We start from the raw sequence: 23,281 nt of genomic DNA on the forward strand, positions 1-23,281 counted from the left end.
CCCCTCAACCCCGAATTGGATTACCTTACCTGTCTGGCATACTTATATTAATATTTTCCTTATGCTGCTGCCTACAGACGCTGTACACTGCTACCACCAGTGGCTTCGTGCCTCTGTTATCAACGGCCAGACTCTCTCTACATCTGGTTTTCCTGCTGTTATCCCTTTATATTATACTTATACTATCATTAATTACTGAGCTACTCCTCCATCTTTTTCATGCTTCCTAAATGTCTAGTACTCTTCAATATTTGAGTCGCAGTCTGTCATATTTAAGCCTTTTCTCATACTTCTATTTGCACTCTCAGATCAGTTGTTTCATTCCAAAGGCCAAATGTGTCCACCCTCTCATTTATTAACCAAACAGACGGAAAGATCCTCACTGACTTGAACAGTTGCAAAGGTTAAGCCTCATACAGTTGTATTCCCCTGTACCCAACCTATCAGTGAATACCCAACTCATGATATTCACACTTCATTTGATACAAAGCATACATGTATTTCTTCCCTCCCTGAAGTGCGGAGTCAATAGCTGAGCCTCCAGCTCCAACTTGACACTAAAGCTCCTCTATCTGCTAGCAACACACATCAAAGTTGCTGGTGAACTCAGCAGGCCAGGCAGCATCTCTAGGAAGATGCGCAGTCGACGTTTCAGGCCAAGACCCTTCATCAGGACTCTGTTGTTGTTTGTTGTCTATCTGCTAGTATATTTTTCTTGTATTAACTAATGAATTCATTGTAACTGTTGTTTTCCTTTTTATATTTTAATACTTGTAATTCTATATTATTTTTAACCTTGGCCTACCAGATACCATCACCAACTTTTTTTCGCCAAGTAATGGTATTTTCTGTCCTGGGTATGAGGATAAACTACATCTGGCTGTGGAGCATTTGCTTTGGGTAATGAGGTTACCATTAACCACAGCTGCCTCCAGGTCACGCTTAGGCAAGGTGTAGCACCTGTTAACCTCCCTACTTGGGTTACAGTGAAGCCATGGAATGCAGGTGGTGGATGAAGCAGAAGGCAAGTTGTGAGTAACACAATCGATGGTTCCTGCTTCTCAGTTGCTGAGTAGTAGATCCTTTTAATAGGACAATGTTCAGGGTCACCTGTCTTGTAAAGACACTGCATCGGAAGCAAGCAAGGGGAAGCTACTTCTTGTATTTTATCCCTAGTACAACCATGGTTAATACATACACAAATGTAAAAGACAACAGCGTAAATGGCAGCCCACTTTCAAATAGTGGGGACACCTCGCTCGGTACGGGATATCATGTAAACAGACAGGTGAGCCCGGATTGTCATACCACTACTGTCTGCAAGAACAAGAGACTGTGAATTGCCACTTGGAATGTTCGAACCCTGCACCAAGCTGGTAAGCTAGAAAACGTAAAATTAGAAATGAAGAGGCTAGAAGTCAGCATCTGAGGCCTAAGTGAAATAAGATGGAAAGGCACTGGAGTATTCCAATCAGACGAACTCAAGATGATGTACTCTGGTGGAGATAAACATGAAAAGGGTGTTGCAATCATCTTAGACAAACAAACATCTAAGAGCCTGCTAAGATATTGGCATATCTCAGACAGAATGATGCTAATCAAACTAAAAGGACAACAAAACAACATCTCTATCATCCAAGTATATGCACCCACAATGGCAAGCTCAGAGGAAGAAATAGATGCCTTCTACCACTCCCTAGACAAAGCACTAGAAGAATACAAATCACAAGAAGCCATCATAGTCATGGGCGAGTTCAATGCAAAAGTTGGTGAGGGAAGAGAAGACCATATTGTTGGAGACCAGGGATTGGGAGAAAGAAACGAAAGAGGAGAAAAGCTTATATCATGGTGTAAAACAAACAATCAGATAATCACCAAGACTTGGTTTAAACAACATCCAAGAAGAAAATGGACATGGAGAAGCCCAGATGGGAACAACAAAAATCAAATCGACTACATAACAATAACAGATTCAAAAATTCTACTAAAAGCTACCCTGGAGCAGACTGTGGAAGCGACCACATACCAGTCATTTGCAAAATGAAAATAAAGATGAGAAAATTAAAAAAACCAAAAAGATCGGAACCACTGGATTATCAACAACTACAAAACAACCCTCATCTGAAAACAGAATACACAATCAAGGAGAAAAACAATTTTCAATTGCTGCAGGATGAAGGAGGCAAATTTTCCTTGGACATACTGAAGGAATCCATGGTCGTAGCTGCAAAAGAAACCATCTCACGAAAAGAACAGAAAAGTAAGAAGAAATGGATAACTGCAGATATAATACAATTGATGCAACAAAAACAGACCATCAAACTAAGACAACGAAGACTACAAACAACTTGGATTAGACAATAAAAAGAAAATGCAGACAAGCTAAAGAGCTAAATGAGAAATGCTCAGAGATAGAAATGCTACAAACCCATAACCCTGGAAACAATAAGATTGAAGAACTAACGGGGAAATTACCTTGCACAGCAGGTGGATGCATAAAGGCAAAAGATGGCAGACAACATCACTGTTGAAATGATACTAGCCTTAGAAGATTTTGGAATAGAGAAAATAACAGAAATAGCAAATGAAATCTATGATCATGGGGAGATACCTGATGATTTAAGTAAATCCGTGTTCATCACACTTCCAAAGAAAGAGGGAGCAACAGAATGTGAGTTACATCGTACAATAAGTCTGATGAGCCACGTGGCAAAAATTATTCTCAGAGTAATCATGATGAGAGCAAGACGCTGTATAAAACCAGAAATCAGTAAAGAACAATGCGGCTTTGTGGAATACTGGAACCAGAAATGCAATTTTCATGCTACAGATGATCTGTGAACGAGCTATCCAGGTACAGAAAGACATCTACCTATGTTTCATTGACTATACAAAAGCTTTTGACACTGTCAAACAGCAGGATCTTCTGGAAATGCTTCAAGATCTTGACATAGAGGGGAAAGATGCACGTTTCTTAAGAAAGTTATATTCGGACCAGAAAGCATCCATCAGAATAAAAGGAGAAGTGAGTGAGTATGTGACTATCACGAGAGGTGTCAGGCAAGGTTGTGTCTTTCGCCAGACTTATTCAACCTGTATAGTGAAAATATCTTGAGAAGTATCAAAGGATTCACAATTGGAGGCCATAATATAAATAACATCAGCTATGCTGATGACATCGTACTAATAGCTGACTCAGAAACAAAACTTCAAGGACTACTCACTATAGTGGCAGCAGAAAGTAATTGCAGAGGCCTCTCAATCAACACCAAGAAGACAGAAAACATGGTCATCTCTAGAAAGACAAACATCCCACAATGTGTGATTAAGATCGGAAATACAAACATCAAACAAGTTAACAAATTCAACTATCTTGGCAGCCTAATAACAAGTAACGGCAGGTGTGACACAGATATCAAATACAGAATAGCAATGGTGAAAGAAGCTTTCCAAAAAATGAAGACCATATTAACAGACAGAAAGATGAGCACGTACACTAAAAACAGAATACTGCAGTGCTACATTTATTCTATCCTGACTTATGGAAGTGAATGCTGGACCATTTCTCCAGCAATGGAAAAGAGACTAGAAGCAGCTGAATTACGGTTCTACAGGAGAATATTAAAAATATCATGGACCACACACACATCAAATGAAGTCCTCAGAAGAGCCCAAGCAGTTCGATCACTCATACCAATAATAAGAGAAAGACAACTCACATTCCTAGGACACATCATGTGGAAAAATGAACTAGAAGAACTCATACTCTCTGGAAAGATTGAGGGGAGTAAACCTAGAGGAAGACCTCAGCTTATGTACATCAGAAGCATAGCCAGGTGGCTACACATCGAGGAAATGGAAGTCATCCAAAAAACGAAGGATAGATCTATATGGAAAACCATGGTCACCAAAGTCCGCATCGGATATGGCACCTGGACAGACAGACAATGGTATTCTGAAAGGCTTTACTGCTTGATAAGCTAAAAGAAACCCACAAGCTTCTTGCGTATCAGCCACTGGACTTGCATCAGTATAAACCCCTGGTAGTTGTGCACACATTTTGGTCCTAATTTCCCCTGTACACCATTCAGTGTTGCATCATGATGAGAAGAACTGATGTCATGTTTGGTTCTCTTGATGTGGCACCTCTTCCAGGTTTCTTGGATGCTGGTTTCTCCTTGCCACTTGACTCTAAAATGCATGAGTCATAATGTGCTGCTGGGAATAGCAGTAGCACACTGGTCCATGTGTTGTTAAAGGGTGGTGGTGAAAGGGGGCAAAAATGCAACCATTCTTAGCAGGCATGCCTTCAGTGTCAATTCAATATGTGCAGGGAATTATCGCTTATAAGCAAGGCTCTGCTGTTGGTTATTTCTTTCACAGTGAAGAGAGAGAGAGAAACTTCGTAGTGTGATCTTGGAAGAGAAATACTACTATTTAGGCTTTCCTTTTATTTGCCACATCACCCATTAAACTTTAGGGATTCTTTAAGTAATTGGTTAGATTATGAGGACAGTCAGTCCTCGTTTATTGTCAATTAGAAATGCATGCATTAAAAAATGATAGTGTTCCTCCAGAAAGAAATCACAGAAAAACAGGACAAATCAAGACTAAAACTGACAAAACTACATAATTATAACATACAGTTACAACAGTGCAAAGCAATACAGTAATTTGATAAGGAGCAGACCATGGGCACGGTTTTAAAAAAAAGTCTCAAGTCCCGATAGCCCCATCATCTCACGCAGACAGTAGAAAGGAGAAACTCTCCCTGCCATGAACCTCCAAGCACCGCAAACTTGCCGATGCATTGGAAGCACCCAGCCGCAGCCGACTGAGTTCGTCTGAAAGTTTTGAGCCTCCAGCACTGAGCACCATCCACTGCCGAGCGCTTTGACCCTGCCCCGGCCGCCGAGCAACAAACAAAGCCGAGGACTCGGGGCCTTGCCCTCCGGAGATTCTGGATGACACAGTGGCAGCGGCTACAGGTTGAAGAGAGGCTTAAATTTGCATTTTTCCCCTCAGTTCCTGCCATACATCTGCCCTATATAACATGCAATGCACTTCTAGGGGTAATACTTAAGGTACTAAATTTTATTTTGTATTTTATTGTGCATATTTACAGAATAGTGCCAGAAAGACCAGTAGCATCATGAAGGATCCCACCCAGTCTGCTTATGGACTGTTTGTCCCTCTCCCATCAAGGAGTGTACTATCCACACCAGGACCATCCGACTCAAAAATTGTTACTTTCCCCAAGCAGTAAGGCTGATCAACCTTCACTCACCAGCTCTTACCAGCCCTTCCTTCAGTTAGTCCTGGCGAAGGGTCTCGGCCGGAAACGTCGACTGTACCTCTTCCTAGAGATGCTGCCTGGCCTGCTGCATTCACCAGCAACTTTGATGTGTGTTAGTTGTATGGAACTGCTCATTTGGTTCTCTTCCAGTAATGATTGAATTAAGAAAATTAATAGTTAACTAAAGTAATTTGTTGAATGGCAGTACATGTGGTGGTAGTAGTTTTGCACTGCATTTGTGCCAGTTAGAACTGCTAATTTTGGTTTTAAGATGGCACTGGTGAAACACTGTGACACCTTACTAGCAGTAAATAAAAATACTAATTATTCCATTACTTTCCCTTTTTCTGGAAAACAATCACAGCAATCATTCGCCTGTAACTTCACTTTCGGAGTTGAGCTTCTGAACTATCTTTAAAACCTGGCATTTATGTAGTGTGAAGTCTCAAATGTGCAGGATGGTTGCGGCATAGCATGTACAGGCCGAATCGAGGCAGTGGGACCCGAGAGCGAGGAATGAGCCAAAGTTTTGCCATTGCTGGAGTGGACTGGGAGCCAACTTGAAGCGTCAGATCCAACGTGAAGTGTGCCAGGCAAGGCAGAGTTGAGGCAGTGAAGTTCGATCCTGAGAGCAAGAAATGAGCCAATGTTTGACTGATTTTAAGTGCTGGGCCAGATTGGAAAGGTTAGGTGCAGGCCTGGGCCCAAGAGTGTAGCTAAGTGGCAGGGCTTGGGTCTGAGAGCAAAGAATGAGCCTGTGTTTGGCCAAATTTAAGTGCCGGGCCAGATTGAAAAGGTCAGGGTGTCGGGGCCAGCGGCGAGTGGTGGTTTTCAGGTCACTGCTCGGCGAGGTTTGCTTGATTGTGGCTGTAGCCTGCAATAACAGACTCCTGGATCAACTGCAATGATGACTGGCTTTGTGGCTATGAACTTTAGTTCTGTATGCTATTTACTTACTTTTTATTGCTTGCACGATTTGTTTTTTTTGTACATCGGATATTTGATGGTCCTTTGTAGTGGATTCTGTCATGGTTGATCATTTTGTGGCTGCCTGTAAGGAGACATATCTCAAAGCTATATATAGTATACATTGATCATAAATTTACTTTGAACTTTAGTTATTAGAAAATCAACAGAAAAGGCAGCTTAAAGTATTGGTATACATATTGTCATGTGTTTGGTTGGTGTCTGTTTCCACATTCTTATTATCTGTGCGGATGCGTTTCTTCCCTAATGTATTTTTCTAAACCTGAATGTTCACCATTGCCAGAATTATGCCACCAAGTCACGTGTTGCTGTGCGACGAGCAAAAACAATGCGAGAGAAGATGAAGGAAGCAATGTTCAGCCCATCACTGGAGACTGCAGCCAAATGTAAGGTCCAGGTTCAGCGAAACATCCTTCTGTAAAACATTCATGGGCTTTTACTGGGGTAGTTTTATTGTTTGGAGATTATATCGTTAAAAAATGGGTCCATAAACTTGACATTCCAATACTTATAATAAGGCATGTCCATAGGAGAAAATTGAGTACATTTTATACAGTTGCTCTTGTATACATGATCAATTTAAACATTTCCCAACTCTTGATCATCTCTCCTAAGCCATTCATTCTTCTTTACTGAGATGTCTTTTGTCTTCCATTTCTGTTTGTTCCAACAGGACTGTTGCACCGCTTTAGTTTTCTGTGCCTTTAGTTGTGAATTCCTTTCTGCACAATCATCCTTTCTTCTATATTGCCATACACTTAAATGCTTGATGAACTACAACTTGAGCATTTAATTCATTATTTATGCTCCTCAATTCTTACAATGAATAATGTGTTAACATTGTGAAAAGGCAGTTTAGGCTCAGCATGGGTTTTATTCACAATCAAATTTTGGCTGCAGTACAAGCATTGTCAGATTAGAAACAAGGCAAAACTTTCTCTATACCACTCCCTTAATTTGCTTTAACTTGCCATTTGGAAACCCTTCAGTAAGTTTTCCCATTAAATAAGTATTATGGATGATGAATTAGATTGCCTGAAACCTAATACGTGTGAAAGTCCCTTGGCTGTCTTCACAACATGCTCTGAAAGCTGATTTTGTTGAATTTCAGTTGATAACACTGGAAGATTGTTCATAGCTGGAGGAGCAGCTCTTGGCCTCGGGGCACTTTGTTACTATGGACTGGGAATGTCCAATGAGATTGGAGCCATTGAAAAAGCTGTGTAAGTATATCGCTCTTGGCAAGTAGCTATGTGGAGTAATAACACAATTGATTTGTAAGAAATTTAATTTCAACTTAGTGTTGATAATTTTAAACAATTAAGTTCTCAATCTTGTGCTCTTCAGACAGTGTTCTACACAATTTGATCAGAAACACTACCCCTCCTTATGATATTATTAAGTCCTTGATTAGTCAGGGTATCAAAGATTACAGGGAGAAGGCAGGGTTGAAAGGGATAATAAATCAGCCATGATGGTATGGCAGAGCAGATCATTGGACTGAATGGCCTAATTCTGCTCTTGTGTTTTATGGTCCTCTCTTAAATGCTAATTTAATAATCAGATATTTCTGAATATTGGATGAGAGAGAAGTCGCACCATTTACTGGTTCTGGTCTGGCAGTAGCAGTCATTGGATGGTTGTCAGCAATGGGAATACTAGCTTTCACAGCCCTGCTCTTCTTTCAATCTAAAGGTTAACTATAGACCCACTGCCAAACCAGCTGTGATTTGCGTGCAGGTCAAACTTGATGCCTTCTAGAGCATATTGTTGCAGTGCATGCAGACCATTTAGAGACTTGCCTTTTGGTTTCCATATATTTTTTAAATCATCTTGCTGTTACTGCACTTGTAACCCGCTCACTGTGACTCATAACAAATTAGGCTTGTTAGCTATTTCTGACTAACAGCCACATGACTCAGCAATGTATGGGTAATGGTGAGATGGCTATTTTCAGTAAACAACACACACCTAGGGTCAGATTCAATACAAACAGGAAAGTTGGAATGTTCTATTAAGGGAGTGAAAATTATGGTGAGTACTGTATAAATATAGTCCTATGCAAAAGTTATCATTCACCAGGAAATAATGGAACTTAAACCGGCATAAACTTGGTGTAAGTATATTTACAAATATTTCAACTTTAACAAACATTCAACAGAAAAAAACATCCATTACAGTTAAACCAGTCTATTATGTGCACATAAGCATTCATTAATGTGTAGTCATGTGCTTCACTTTAATTACTCACATCACTGAACGCATATTCTGCTTGAGAGGCACCAGACAGGATTCGAACTTTCCTTGAAGTCTGTTACGAACTGATACAATATTCTTAAGCAAATCAAATGATGTTATGTTAACAGAACCAAAATACTGGACTGTAAAATTTGAGTAGCAGTACACATGGCATTTTACAAAAAAGTCTGCAGAAAATAAAATGCCCAACAACATAACTATAGTAATACAATAAAACATGTTCTTAACTAGGGTATTAAGAAATTTTAATTCAACTCATTTAACAGGTCATTATGGGCTGAAGTAACAAATAAGAAAAACTAATCTCAAAGATAATTTTAGAAAGTTGTTTGTTTTCCCATGTCATTATTTCTGGCTATTTCCTAAGGTTACTTGTTAGGTTCTCGTCTGAGAACTGGGTTTAGAGGCAGGTAAGTTTAGCTATTAAATCAAGTGTCAGGAACAATGCTGAGTTATGCAGGTTAATTTATCAGAGAAAATGTAGTGGTAATCTTGCAAAAACCTGTTGGAAGAATTTCACTGTAGTTATGTAGGTATCTTGCCCTCCCAAGATGCCTGATTCATTGAACAAAAAATGATGCTGAAAAATAGTGGTGAACAAATTTTGATCTAGAGTCCAATCTGCTTAAGAAGCTAACTAAAGTGATCTGTCTTGCAGCATCTGGCCACAGTATGTAAAAGAGAGGATTCATTCCACCTACATGTACTTTTCAGGAAGTGTGGGGTTAACAGCACTCTCAGCTGTGGCAATCAGTAGGTCACCAGCGATCATGAATCTGATGATGAGGAGTTCATTTTTGGTAAGTGGCTGAAAATAATGATACCTCCAATTGATGTTTGCTGTGCGGAAGCTTTTTCTGTTACCCTAATAATTATTTTCAATATCCTCTTAAAGGAATGTCATGTTCAGTTTTGGCTTTTTCCCCAAAATATTTTCTGTTTTGTTGCTTCAATAAATGCTAGTTTGAGAATGACTTGCTGTTAGTTTAGCCACAGCCCTTTTACAAGTGTTGTTGTCAGCTAGTTAGGCTTCTTGTGCATTTATCATCTGAGAATGTGTTTGAATATGACAATAGTGTTATAAGTCTTGTCCTGGGAGTCCTCAACATTTACTGTGGGCTACTTGGCATTTGGTTAAGTATGGGGAAGAAAAACCCTGTCTTGGTAGCACTTGCTGTACTCCCTCAGTTAATGAACCATTGCTTATCCATGTTTCAATCATTTGACAGAAGAATGTTGAAGATTCCATCATGTTGTGTAGCTCTACCACCACACTATGTGCAGTACCCTACCTGCAAACTGAGAGTTGGTCTGAGGAATTAATAATGAAAGGAGATGCCAAGTGAAGCAAAAAAAGTATTCCACATCACTTTTAATCTCCCAGCTGTATATCAGAAAATGGGAGGGAGGAATTTAGGAATATAACAATCACCAAGGAAGGAGTACTGAGTAGCTTGTTGGGTATGAGCTGACAAGTCTTTCATTCCTAATGAGTTTTATCCAAAGTCTTATAGCAAATGACTGCTGAAACAGTTCTGGTGTATTCTCTGGAGAGAGTAATATATTCCAGAATTGGAGAATGGCTATTTCCTTTGTTGGTTAGTTTGCAGCACTCTGCAGGTTTGTGTATGATACTAGTTTCCTGATACCCATTTTCCCTCTCTTATTGTTAAAAGGCAATAGGAGCAACTTTTGCAGCTATGATCGGAGCAGGAATGTTGGTGAGATCTCTACCTTATGAGAAAGGACTGAATGCTAAGCACCTAGCCTGGATGTTACATGCAGGTGAGAAATCTGTCAGACTTGGTTTAAAATAAACTAGCCAGCAGCAATTATTTTTAGACCATACGACCATAAGTTGTAGGAGCAGAATTAGGCCATTTGGCCTATACTGATCCATTTTCCCTCTTAGTTGCAGTCTCCTTCCTTCTCCCTGTATCTCTTCATGCCCTGACCAATCAAGAATCCCTCAAGCTGTGCCTTAAATATATGTAAAGACTTAGCCTCCACAGCTCCTTGTGGCAACAGATTCCACAGATTCACTACTCACTACCTAAAGAAATTGCTCCTCCTCTCCATTCTAAAAGGATGCCTCTCTATTCTGAGGTTGTCTGCTCCCACCATGCTTTCCATGTCTCCTCTATCAAGGCCTTTCAACAGTTGATAGGTTTCAATTAAGTCACCTCTGGATTTTTAAATTCCAGTGAATACAGACCCAGAGCCATCAAATGCTCTTCATATGACAAGCTGTTTAATCCTGAAATCATATTTGTGAACCTCCTTTTGAACCCTCTCCAGTGTCAGCACATCCATTCTAAGGAGCCTAAAACTGCTCACATTACTCCAAGTGAGGCCTCATCAGTACTTTATAAAGTTCCAACATTACATCCTTGCTCTTGTATTCTAATCCTCTTGAAGTGAATACTAACAGCACATTTGCATTCTTCACCATTGACTCAACCTGCAAATTAATCTTGAGAAAATCCTGCAGAAGGACTCCCAGTCTCCCTGTACCTTAGATTTTTGAACTTTCTCTCCATTCAGAAAGTAGACTTACCCTTCATTTCTTCTACCAAAGTACATGACTATGCACTTCACTGTATTCCATCTGCCACTTTGCCCATTTCCCTAATCCATCTAAGTCCTTCTGTAGCCCTTCTACTTCCTCAAAACTACCTGCCCCTCCACCTATCTTCATATCCTCCGCAAACTTTGCAACAAAGCAATCAATTCTGTCATCCAAGTTATTGACATATAATGTTTTTTAAAAAAAAAAGCAGTGCCAACACAGAACCTATGGAACACCACTAGTCACTAGCAGCCAACCAGAAAAGGCTCCCTTTATTCTCACTCTGCCTCTTGCAAATCAGCCACTGCTTTATCCATGCTAAAACCTTTCCTGTAATACCATGGGCTCATAGCTTGGTAAGCATCCTCGTGTGTGGTGCCTTGTTACCGGCCTTCTGAAAATCCAAGTACACAGCATGCACCAATTCTCCTTTGTTTATCCTGTTTGTTGTTTCTTCAAAAAATTCCAATAGATTACTAAGGTAAGATTTTCCCTTGAAAACCATGATGACTATGGCATATTTTATCATGTGCCTCTAAGTACCCCAAAACCGGATCCTTAACAATTGACACCAACATCTTCCCAATCAGAGATTAGGCTAACTGGCCTATAATATCCTTTCTTCTGTACTTTCTCTTCTCTTGAAGAGTGGAGTGAGATTTGCAATTTTCCAGTCTTCCAGAACCATTCCAGAATCTAGTGATTCTTGAAAGATCATTACTAATGCCTCCACAAATTCTCCAGCCACCTCTTTCAGATCCCTGAGGAGTGCACCATCTGATCCAGGTGACTGATCTACCTTCGGACCTTTCAGTTTCCCAAGAACCTTCTCCCTTCTCCCTGGTAATAGCAACTTCACACACTTCTGACCCCTGACACTCTGGCTCTTCCTTCCACCATGCTGCTAGTGTCTTCCACAGTGAAGAGTGATGCAAAATTCTTTCAGTTCATCTGCCATTTCCTTGTTCCCCGTTACTACCTCTCCAGCATCGTTTTCCAGTGGTCCATTATCCACTCTCACCTCTTACGCTTTATCTGAAAAAACATTTGCTATCCACTTTAATATTAGTTGCTAGCTTACTTTCACATTCCATCTTTTCCTTCATGACTTTTTCAGTTGCTTTTTAAGAATTTCCCAACCCTCTACTTTCCCCATAATTTTTGCTCTATTTTTTGCCCTCTTTCACTTGTGTCATCTTGCCTTTAGAATACTACTTCCTCTTCAGGATATATTCTGCGCCTTCCAAATTTCTTTCAAAAATTCCAGCCATTGCTTGTCTGCCATTATCCTTGCCAGTATTCTTTTCCAATCAACTATAACCTCCTTTCAGCCATGATTCAGTGATGTCCACAACATCATACATGCCAGTCTGTAACTGTGCTACAAGTTCATCTACCTTATCCATATACTGTGTGCATTCATATGCAACACTTCTAGTCCTGTATTCACCCTTTTCAATTTTATCCACCTTTTGCATTGCAAGGAGATGTCTCATTGACTTCAATTTTGCCCTATCGTCAGCTTCTTGATGGGAGTTTTTCTACACACTACCTCTGTTTGTAAACCAACTACCTGATCCTCAGCACTATCACCCTGGTTTCCATTCCCCAATCAAATTAATTTAAACCTTCATAAGCATCTTTAGCAAACTTGCCCCGAAGGTTTTTTGTCCCCTTCGGGTTCAGTGGTAACCCATCCGTTTTGTACTTCCCCAGAAGTGATCCCAATGATTCATGAATCTGAACCCCTACCCCAGTTCCTCAGCCACGCATTCATTTGCCAAGTGATTCTTACCCTCACTGGTGCATAGCACAGCCAGCAATTCAGAAATTGCTACCCTGGAGGTGCTGTTTATCAGCTTTCTACCTAGCTCCCTAAAATCTCTCTTCAGGACCTTCTCACCTTGTCCACCTATGTCATTGGTGCCAATATGTACCAAGACTTCTGGCTGCTCACCCTCTCCCTGGAGAATGCCATGGACCTGATCCAAGACATTCCTGACTCTGGCATTTGGGAAGTAATATACCATCTGGATGTTTCTATCGTGCCCACGGAATCTCACCTGTGTTCCTCTGACTATGGAATCTCCTATCATCATTGCAGTCCTCTCACCTCTATGCTCTTCTGAGCCACAGTAACAGACTCTGTGTCAGATACTCGGTCACTGTAGCTCCCCCTGATAAGTTGTCCCCCCTCAATATGATCTGAAGTTGTATACTTACTGAGGGGAGCAGCCACAGTAACTCTGCACTGGCTATGTATTTCCCTTCCTTCTGACAGTCACCCAGTTACTTGCCTCCTGTAGCTTAGTGGCTACTGCCTCCCTGTGGCTCCTATTTATCCTTCTCATTCTCCCATATCAGTTGAAGGTCATCAATCTGCAGTTCCAGTTCCATAATACATTCTCTCAGGAGCTGCAGTTTGGTGCACCTGGTGCAGATGTATTTATTCAGGAGACTGGACGTCTCCAGACTTATCTTTAGTGCACAAATTTCTATTATAGGCTTTTGTTTTTTCATCGGCCATCCTAAAAGTTTATTTGCTCCTCCACTAGTGTATTGTGATGCATGCCATCAATGAAATGCACAGAAGTTATTTACTTATTATACTGACAACTCTTACCAAAGCTGCAAGTTCTACCACTGATAAGGGTAGCTGGCACATAGAAGTACCACCATTTTAAGGTTCTCCATGGTAAACACATCTCACTGAAAGTCAAAAGAAAAAATGCAGATGGCATAAATATTCAGCAAGTTAGGCTGCGTCTATGGGGGCAGAAGCTTGTTTATCTCCAGGCATGGTGGGGAATGGCATGGCACCATAGAAACATTTTCACTAGATAGACTGTGGCAGGTCATGAATGTGTCTTGTGGCTACTTTCACAGGAACTGTTAAAGATGAGCATAAATTCTGGCCTTCAGCCACACCTAAATTCCCAAAAACATTTAAGCAATGCACTTTCAAGGAGTTTTTGTTTCAATATTCTGCAGTTCCAATGTTTAAAGGAAATCTTTAAATGTGTGTACTTCAGAAACTGATTATTTTTAATGTGTATTTTGATTAGGAGTGATGGGAGCAGTGGTTGCTCCTGTGACCCTTCTTGGTGGGCCTCTGCTGATCAGAGCAGCGTGGTACACAGCAGGTATTGTGGGAGGTCTCTCCACTGTTGCTATGTGTGCCCCAAGTGAGAAGTTCCTGAACATGGGTGGACCATTGGCTGTTGGACTGGGCTTAGTGTTTGCTTCCTCTTTAGGTAAGTGACTTAAGAAAGATTGCTGCAACTGTTTAAACAAAGTTTTAATCCATTTGTGGCTTATCTGTACATTCTTTTATCTTCAGGCTCCATGTTCCTGCCTCCCACCTCTGTATTTGGTGCTGGTTTATATTCTGTAGCTGTCTATGGAGGGTTAGTGCTTTTTGGAATGTTCCTGCTATACGATACCCAGAAGGTGATCAAACGAGCAGAGATGTACCCGGCTTATGGCGTTCAGAAATTTGATCCCATCAATGCGTAAGTATAAAGTTAACTTGTGTATAAGAAATAAAAGGAAAAGTCTTTTGCATCTTCAGCACCCCAAATATCTTGGCTCATGAAAGACTGCCAGAGTGAAGTTGGTGCACAGAACTCATAGGCCATCTGCCTCCAGAATAGTTACGTTAGCTGGGTCCCATCTCCAATCCTGCATAGCCTAGCACTATTTACAACTGTATCCTGATTGCATCTCACCCTCACTAATGCATTTATTTGCCTTCATTGGTCTGTAGTCCAATTTTCAAATTGACATTCCTCATATTCTGATCCTCCTCCTCCCCCCTCCCTTACAATTTGCCAAGAATTTTGCATTTCTCTAAATTTGTTGCCTTTTTGTATCACCTTCCATTTGTCCACTGGTATCTTTACAAATTTGGTTTAGTGATAATCCTTGAAACCTTTCTACTCCACTCTGTTAAATCCATCTAGAACTGAATTTTCAGTCGTTTAGCTAATTTCATTCCTCTGACTTTACAACAGCCTTCATATGATAAGGACATTTTATAGGGATTGTATAAATGCATGGTGTTCACCTAAATTCATTTTAATCTCTAGACCATGAATTGACACAAGGTTAATGAAGGCCACAGCACTTGGTTATACTCATTGTTACAAATTCTTTTTCAAGTCTGCAAGTTTTTCAACTGAATGACAATCCTGTCTTTTAGATTCTTTGTGCCTTTAAATGTTTCCTACTGCAGTTGATTAGCATTTGGAATAGCCTGTTTTTGGTAGGATTTGCAATGAGGACATTGTGTTGGTAATAGGTGTCATCTAATGATTATTCAGTCTAAGCTTTCTCAGGAATGTTAGACCATAACACATCAGTAGAATGAGGCCATTTGGCTTATCAAGTTTGCTCTGCCATTCCATCATGGGTGATTTATTATCTATTATCCTATTCTCCTGCATTCTGCCGTAACCTTTGATGCCCCAACTAATGAAGAGCCAGTCAACTTCCACTTTAAGTACACCCAATGACCATCATAACTGCCTGTGGCAATAAATTCCAGATTCACTGCACTCTGGCTAAAGGAATTCCTCCTCATTTCTGTTCTAAGTGGACATCCTTCAATTCTGAGGCTGTGTGCTTTGGTCCTAGACTCCCCCATTATAGGAAACATCCACTCTATGTAGGTCTTTCAATGTTCAATAGGTTTCAATGAGATCCCACCTCATTCTTGAAAGTCCAGAGAGTACAGGCCCAGAATCATCAAATACTCCTCATATGTTAACATTCTTACAATCTTTCTTTTGAACTTCCTCTGAACCGAAGCCCAAAACTGCTCACAATATTCCCAAATGTGGTCTAACCAATGCTTCAGCATTATATCCTTACTTTTATATTCTAGTCCTCTCGAATGCTAACATTGCATTTGCCTTCCTTGCTACTGACTCCAGTTGCAAGTTAACCTTTACAGAATCCTGAATGAGGGCTTTCAAGTTCCTTTGTACCTCTTATTTTTGAACACTACCTACCCCTCTGTCTCCTTTGTATTGTCTGCAGACTTGGCCATAAAGCCATTAATTCTGTCATCCAAATCATTGACATATAATGTGAAGAAAAGCGGTCCCAACAAGACACCACTAGTTTCTACAGCCAACCAGAAAACACCCCCTTTATTCCCATTCTTCGCCTCCTGCCAGTCAGCCAATCTTTCCTGTAATACCATGGACTCTTGTTAAGAAACCTCACATGCAGTACCCTGTCAAAGGTTTTCTGAAAATCCAAGTACACAACATCAACTGATTCACCTTTTCTATCCTGCTGGTTATTTCTTCAAAGAATTCCAACAGATTTGTCAGGCAAGATTTTTCCTTCTTGAAACCATGCTGACTACAGCTTATTTTATCGTGTGCCTGATCCTTAATAATAGACTTTTCATCCTCTGAAGTCAGGCTAACTGGTCTATAATTTCCTTTCTTCTGTCTTCCTACTTTGAAGAGTGGAGTGACATTTGTAATTTTCCAGTCCTCCAGTACCGTTCCAGAATCTCTTGGTTCTTGGAAGTTTATTAATAATGCCTCCACAATCTCTTCAGCTACTTTAAGTCCCTCAGGATGGAGTTTAATCCGGATAAATGTAAGGCATTGCACCATACATTCGGTAGTGCAAATGAAGGAGACAGTGTGCTGAGCAGAGAGATCTTGGGATCCAAGTTCATAGCTCCTTGCAAGTGGCTACACAGGTCAATAAGGTGGTTAAGAAGGCTTATGGAATCCTTGCTTTTATTAGTTAAGCATTGAGTTAAAAAGTCAAGGAGTTAGGTTACAACTATATAAAACTCTGATTAGGCCACATCTGGAGTATTGCATACAGTTCTGGTTGACCCACTATAGGAAGGATGTTGAGGCTTTGAAGAGGGTGCAGAAGAGGTTTACTAGGATGCTGCCTGGTTTAGAGGGCATATACTATCATGAAAGGCTGGAGAAACTTAGATTATTTTCTCTGGAGTGCTGGAGGCTGAAGGGAGATCTAATACAGGTTTACAAGATTGAGAGGCACAGATGGAGTGGACAGAGAGTATCTGTTTCCCAGGGCATGCATTGAAGGTGAGGGGGTGGGTAGGTTCAATGGGGATGTGAGTGGTAAGTTTTTATTCAAGATAGTCGTGGATGCCTGGTATAGTGGTAGAAGCAAATAAATTGGAGACTTTTAAGAGATGTTTGGATCGGCACATGAATGTAAGGAAGATGGAGGGATATGAACATGTAGGTAGGAGGGATTAGTATTTGGGTGTTTTTGATTTACCTTTTAGCTGATTTTGCACAAAATTGTGGGCGGAATGGCCTGTACCTGTGTTGTATTGTTCTGTGTTCTAGGTTTGTCCACCAGTGGGTTTTTTTTTTTATCCCCCATTACTGCGTCTCCATTATCATTTTCCAACTGTGCAATATCCACTCTGTCTCTTACTCTGAAATATAACACCATCAGCACTGTATTCATCACCCTTAATTTTACCCCATGCTACACCAACTCATCCCATAGACTGCAATTTTGCCTCATCATCTGCCTGTCCTTCCTCAGTCTCACTGCATACTCCATGACTTGTATACTAACTGCCCTCTGCCCTATTCCCAACCCCCCCCCCACCAAATTACTGTAAATCTGCCCTAATGACTAGCAAACCTGCCTGCAAGGATATTGGTCCCCCTTGGATTCAGGTGATTATGTATAAAGGTTTTAAAAAAAAAATATATTGTTTTTTTTCCCCTGTAACAGTCAAACCTCTAAGCACCAAGAGAATCCAAAAGCTGCGGATGTTGAAAATACACCAAAGGTCAGGCAGTATCTTTTGAAAGAAGGTTTTTCAGCTCAAAGAATATTCATCAGAACCATTAAGGCACAAAACAAGTTGGTTATTAGTTGCAGAGAAAGTGAGACCAAGGTTGTCATTGAGATGCCTGCTGAGGGTGAACGTGACAAAAAAGACAGGGAAATCCTGCCAGAGACCAGAAGAGAACTTAAAGTTCTGCATTTTTGGGAGAGAATTCAACACAAATGAAAATGCAGATGTTAGAAATCTAGAATTAAAAACAGTGTTTGAAATACCTTGTGGGTCAGGTAGCATCTGTGGAAAGAAAGAGTTACCATTTCAGGTTGAAGACTGTTGAAATGGGAAAGAGTAAGAACAAAGTGAATATCTTGGGTAAGTGTGAGACTATGGTTAATATGAGGGTATAGTGCTTCCCACCCCCGGTACTGTAGTGAGGATTTTCTTAATTGGACAATCAGTTGGCTACAGAGGCAGCAACTATTCAGACGTGATTCAACTCTGAAACTGGAGTATTGGTATAACAGCTGTAAGCTAACGCTGACCTTATTTCTAACTGCATGGTTACCAAATGGATGTATCTTTTGATACATCTGAGAGGATCTTTGAGTTCAGGAGGATTGCTGATCATTGTATCCAAGAGGCCTGGTTCACAAGTAAGCCAGACATTGATTTAACAGGCTTCTTACCTAGTAATCTTTTAGCTTGATTTGTCACATGTACATCGAAACATGCAGCGAAATCAGCGACCAACACAGTCCGAGGATTGTGCTGAGGGTACCCCACAAATCTCCTCACACTTCTGGCGTAAATGTAGCATACCAATAACTTGCCAATCCTAACTGTACGTCTTTGGGATGTGAGAAGAAACCCAGGCAGTCAGGTGAAAATGTGCAAAATCCTTACAGACAGCAGCAGGAATTGAACCTTGATTTGTGATCACTGGTGCTCAGTCATGGCATTGTTGGTGTGTTATTAGATATTGGGATGACCCAGGCAAATCCAACAGATGTTGGACTTGTATACTTTCAGGAGATGGGTCTACAGGAACTAACCTGGGGTGCATCCAGATATTTTTGGACGCCCACATGCTGACTTTACAGAAACCTGGCCAGATGTCAGGAAAACCCAAGCAGAGCTAACAGATGTTGAACAAATAGAAACCTATCCTGATCCCTTTATCCCTTCCTTGATTAGGCTATACTAACACCCTGATTTAAATCTGTTTTGTCTGTTGATGTTAACACTTATTCTTTATTACAGATGCATGGGGATTTACGTGGATACATTAAACATCTTCATCCGAGTAGCAACTATACTGTCAAGTAGTGGCGCAAACAGAAGGAAGTAACGGGAAAGAAGTTGGATGACTTCCTGTGAAGTGTACTTGTGTCCCATCACCAGTGGAATAAACCTAATCAAAAGGAGTTGATGTTAAACCTCAGCTGAGATATCTATTGTTTGTGGGACATTAGGTTGACTTAGAACAGCTTTGCATCTCCTTTGTTTTCTTCAGCAAGTAAAATTGAAGTTATAATGGGAATATAAGGTGTGTCAAATAAAATTACCTTGTGCAATAGTTTATTAATATCTGTATATTACAGCAATTTAAAATATTCAGTGACTCTTCCAGTTTAATAAAGCCTCAGTGAATCATGAATGTAACTTCCCAAGTTGAAAGTGAGGTTTAACATGTTCTTCATTGACTTCCACATTTGGGCATTTGGTAGATCCAATGTGCCAGATTTATAATAAGTCCTTTACACCAGGGGTCCCCAACCTTTTTTGCACTGCGGACGGGTTTCATATTGACAATATTCTTGCGGAGCGGCCGACCGGGGGAGAATAGTCTACAATGACCGTGAAGCCTTGCGCGGGCACCAGTGCGCATGCGTGTACGTGCCGACTTTTCTCTACAAATCGTTTTTGGCGATTCTGTTTGGGGTGGGGGTATAAATCACGAACGCAATACAGGTGATAAGTGGCTAATACACTTAATTTAGTTTCTAAAAGGGTTTATCTAACGAACTTAATATTAAACACAGCGCATATTTTCCTCGCATGAATATAGCGATAAGCCAGTTATCAGGGGAGCTTGAAGTACGTGTTGAACGAACTTCCAGTAGAAGTGGTAGAGGCGGGTTTGATATTATCATTTAAAGAAAAATTGTACAGCTATATGGGCAGGAAAGGAATGGAGGGTTATGGGCTGAGTGCAGGTCGGTGGGAGGAGGTGAGAGTAGCGTTCAGCACGGACTAGAAGGGCAGAGATCGCCTGTTTCCATGCTATAATTGTTATATGGTTATGTAAGTCAATAGCATCATAACATTCTAAGTAACGTTTGGATATTAAACACAGCACATATTTTCCACGTATGAACATATTAAATCATTGCAACGCACCAATATCGCTGAATCAGTGGGAGCCCTGCAACAAGATGGTCCTATCGAGGGGTGATGGGAGACAGCAATACTCGAAGGAGGTTCCCTATGTCCAGTCTATTCTGCAATTTAGTTTTCGTTGCATTCATTGCAGAGATATGTTGGAAATGGAAGCAACGTTTTCAGTGCCTTCGTGGCTATCTCAGGATATTTAGCCTTGACTTTGATCCAGAATGCCGGCAGAGATGTTATGTCAAACACGCTTTTCAGCCGGCTGTCATTTGCAAGCTCGAGGAGTTGATCTCCTTCCCGCACTGACATGGATGACGCGTGTGTAATGACCTCGCATGCGTTCAAGCTCAACAGTGGGCGTGACGGAATGAGGAAAGGTGCAGCTGACTCCTATCACCAAATCATATCATTTCCTCACGGCCCGGTAGCACATGCTTTGCGGCCTGGTACCGGTCCATGGCCTGGTGATTGGGGACCGCTGCTTTACACCAGCACATTTTAAATTATTTGCCCGGGGTAACTTTTAGACAAATGATTCCTGAGCTTATTTGTTTTCTATGATGTGCATATGAATGTTTAGTATTTTGATTTCTTTTGACCACAGTGCTGTTTCAAAAGTGGGTTGGGAATCCTTGAAATGGGATAAAGGGTTACCTTTTCCATAAGACCATAAGATGTAGGAGCAAAATTAGACCATTCTGCCCATCGAGTCTGCTCTGCCATTCCATCATGGCTGATCCCTGATCCCACTCAACCCCATACAGCTGCCCTCTTGCCATATCCTTAATGCCCTGACCAATCAGGAAACTACCAACTTCGGTCTTAAATGTACCCACAAACGTTGCCTCCACTGGAGTCTGTGGCAGAGCATTTCACAGATTCACAACTCTGGCTAAAAAGTTCCTCCTTGCCTCTGTTATAAAAGCTTGCCCCTTAATTTTAAGGCTGTGCCCTCTAATTCTTTATACCCCCACCACAGGAAACATCATCTTCACATCCACCCTCTCTAGTCCTTTCAACGTTCAGTCGGTTACAAAGTAATCCTCCCAAAGCTGCCAAATGCTGCTCGTGTTAACCCCTTCATTCCCAGAATCATTTCTTGCGAACCTCCTCTGGACTCCAATGATAACACATCCTTTCCAAGATACAGGGCCCAAAACTGTTGACAATACTCCCAAGTGCGACCTAACTAGTGTCTTATAAAGGCTTTTATATTCTATTCCCCTTGAAATAAACGCCATCATTGTACTTGCTGCCTTTATCACAGACTCAACTGGTGAATTAACATTCTGCGAGTCTTGCACAAGGACTCCTAAGTCCCTCTGCATCTCTGATGTTTGAATCTTCTCCCATTTAGATAATGCATTTTGGTAAAAGGAACAATAGTGCAGATTATTTTACATTTCCCAACACTGTATTCCATCTGCCACTTTTTTGCCCTTTCTTCCAATTTGTCTGAAGTCCTGCTGCAATCGCATTGCTTCCTCAGCACTACCTACCCCTCCACCTATCTTATCATCTGCAAACTTTTCCACAAAGCCATCAATTCCATTATCCAGATCATTGACAAATGTGAAAAGTCGTGGTCCCAATACTGACCCTTGAGGAATACCATTAGTCATTGGCAGCTAACCAGAAAAGGCCCCCTTTATTCCCACTCGCTGCCTCCTGCCTGTCAGCCATTCTGTTATCCATGCCAGTGTACTTCTTGTAATGCCATAGGATCTTGTTAAGGAGCCTCCTGTGTGGCATCTTATCAAATACCTTCTGAAAATCTAAGTTAATGACATCCACTGCCTCTCCTTTGTCCACCCTGCTTGTTACTTTCTTGGCAAACTCTTCACTGATTTGTAAGGCAAGATTTCCCTTTACAGAAACCATGCTGGCTTTGACTTAAGTTATTATTAATCTCCAAGTACCCTGAAACTTCATCCTTAATAATAAACACCTATTATCAGTTTCAAACCAGCATTCCTTAGATTAATGAATGCAGTGGTTGCGGTAAAGTGAAGTTGTTTCTCATTGGTATTCTCCAGGGATGGGGAGGCTGTTGAGTTATGGGTACGTGGATATTCTGGAATTCATCTATATGCAAGAAAGATTGCTTGGTGCTGTACAACCTCCTCAGGCCAGCCGAGAATGAAGGGAGATGTGTTGGTATCTCTTCCAATTCCCTTCTAGTTATGAGAAACTTTGGTGTATCAACAATGTGGATTGGAATCATTAGTGCACATGTAATTGAATGGTGGTAACTGCTTGGATGCTACATGGATGGCATCATCATATGCATTTAATTTAACATTAGTCTGAAATCAACAAAAGTTACTTTGTTTAACCCAAGTATTTTTCATTTTTAACACGGAAGAAACTTAGTTCCAATGCATTTGTTATCCTATTTTTATTGGGAACTCTGACATTTCACGGCAAATCTCACACATGGAAGCTTAGTTCAGATGCATTTGTTAACTCTAGATGGTGCAGTAAGTTATTATATTGTGCAGTACTGTGCATGCAGAAGTGGTCCTATCTGAAATAACTTGAAGATGATCCATCCAGTGTTAACAGCTGAAGATGTGATTTCAGGGCAATATTTTACTTTAATTACAGGTATTGTGTTCCTTGTGGGCTATTTTGATGACACTGGCAAGTTTACAAAGATATCCATTTAAATCTTCTTAACTTCGCTTGTTTCAAACCAAGTGTCAACCATGGGCATCTCGAGCTTGTAGTTGGTTCGGTTGGCCTGGAGGTGGCGCTGTCTCACCAGAGATGGGAATCAGATGCGGTTTCCATGTTTTTAGTGTAATCAATTGCTGCCAATATTTTGACGTTAAGACTTCAAGTGAGCTCAATGTTTCCCATACTACTTGAGACAAATTACAAGCCACCACAATTGCCAGTGTGGTGACACAGTTAGTAGAGCTCTGCCTCGCCACTCCAACCAGGTTTCAATCCTGACATCCAGGAC

General features: G+C 40.9%; 1 protein-coding gene across 1 annotated transcript in view; it reads left to right on the plus strand.

The window, feature by feature from the left end:
• Positions 1-19,501, plus strand: part of ghitm (growth hormone inducible transmembrane protein) — a 36,203-nt gene extending 16,702 nt beyond the window's left edge. Inside the window, exons 3-9 of the mRNA XM_072282462.1 lie at positions 6,567-6,669; positions 7,395-7,506; positions 9,201-9,342; positions 10,219-10,327; positions 14,177-14,365; positions 14,452-14,623; positions 19,183-19,501. Of these exons, the coding sequence (XP_072138563.1) occupies positions 6,567-6,669; positions 7,395-7,506; positions 9,201-9,342; positions 10,219-10,327; positions 14,177-14,365; positions 14,452-14,623; positions 19,183-19,270 (915 nt within the window). The 3' untranslated portion in view covers positions 19,271-19,501. The remainder of the gene's footprint in view (positions 1-6,566; positions 6,670-7,394; positions 7,507-9,200; positions 9,343-10,218; positions 10,328-14,176; positions 14,366-14,451; positions 14,624-19,182) is intronic.
• The last annotated feature ends 3,780 nt before the right edge of the window (positions 19,502-23,281 follow it).

This window comes from Mobula birostris, chromosome 18 (assembly GCF_030028105.1).
Source record: "Mobula birostris isolate sMobBir1 chromosome 18, sMobBir1.hap1, whole genome shotgun sequence".
NCBI lineage: Eukaryota > Metazoa > Chordata > Chondrichthyes > Myliobatiformes > Myliobatidae > Mobula > Mobula birostris.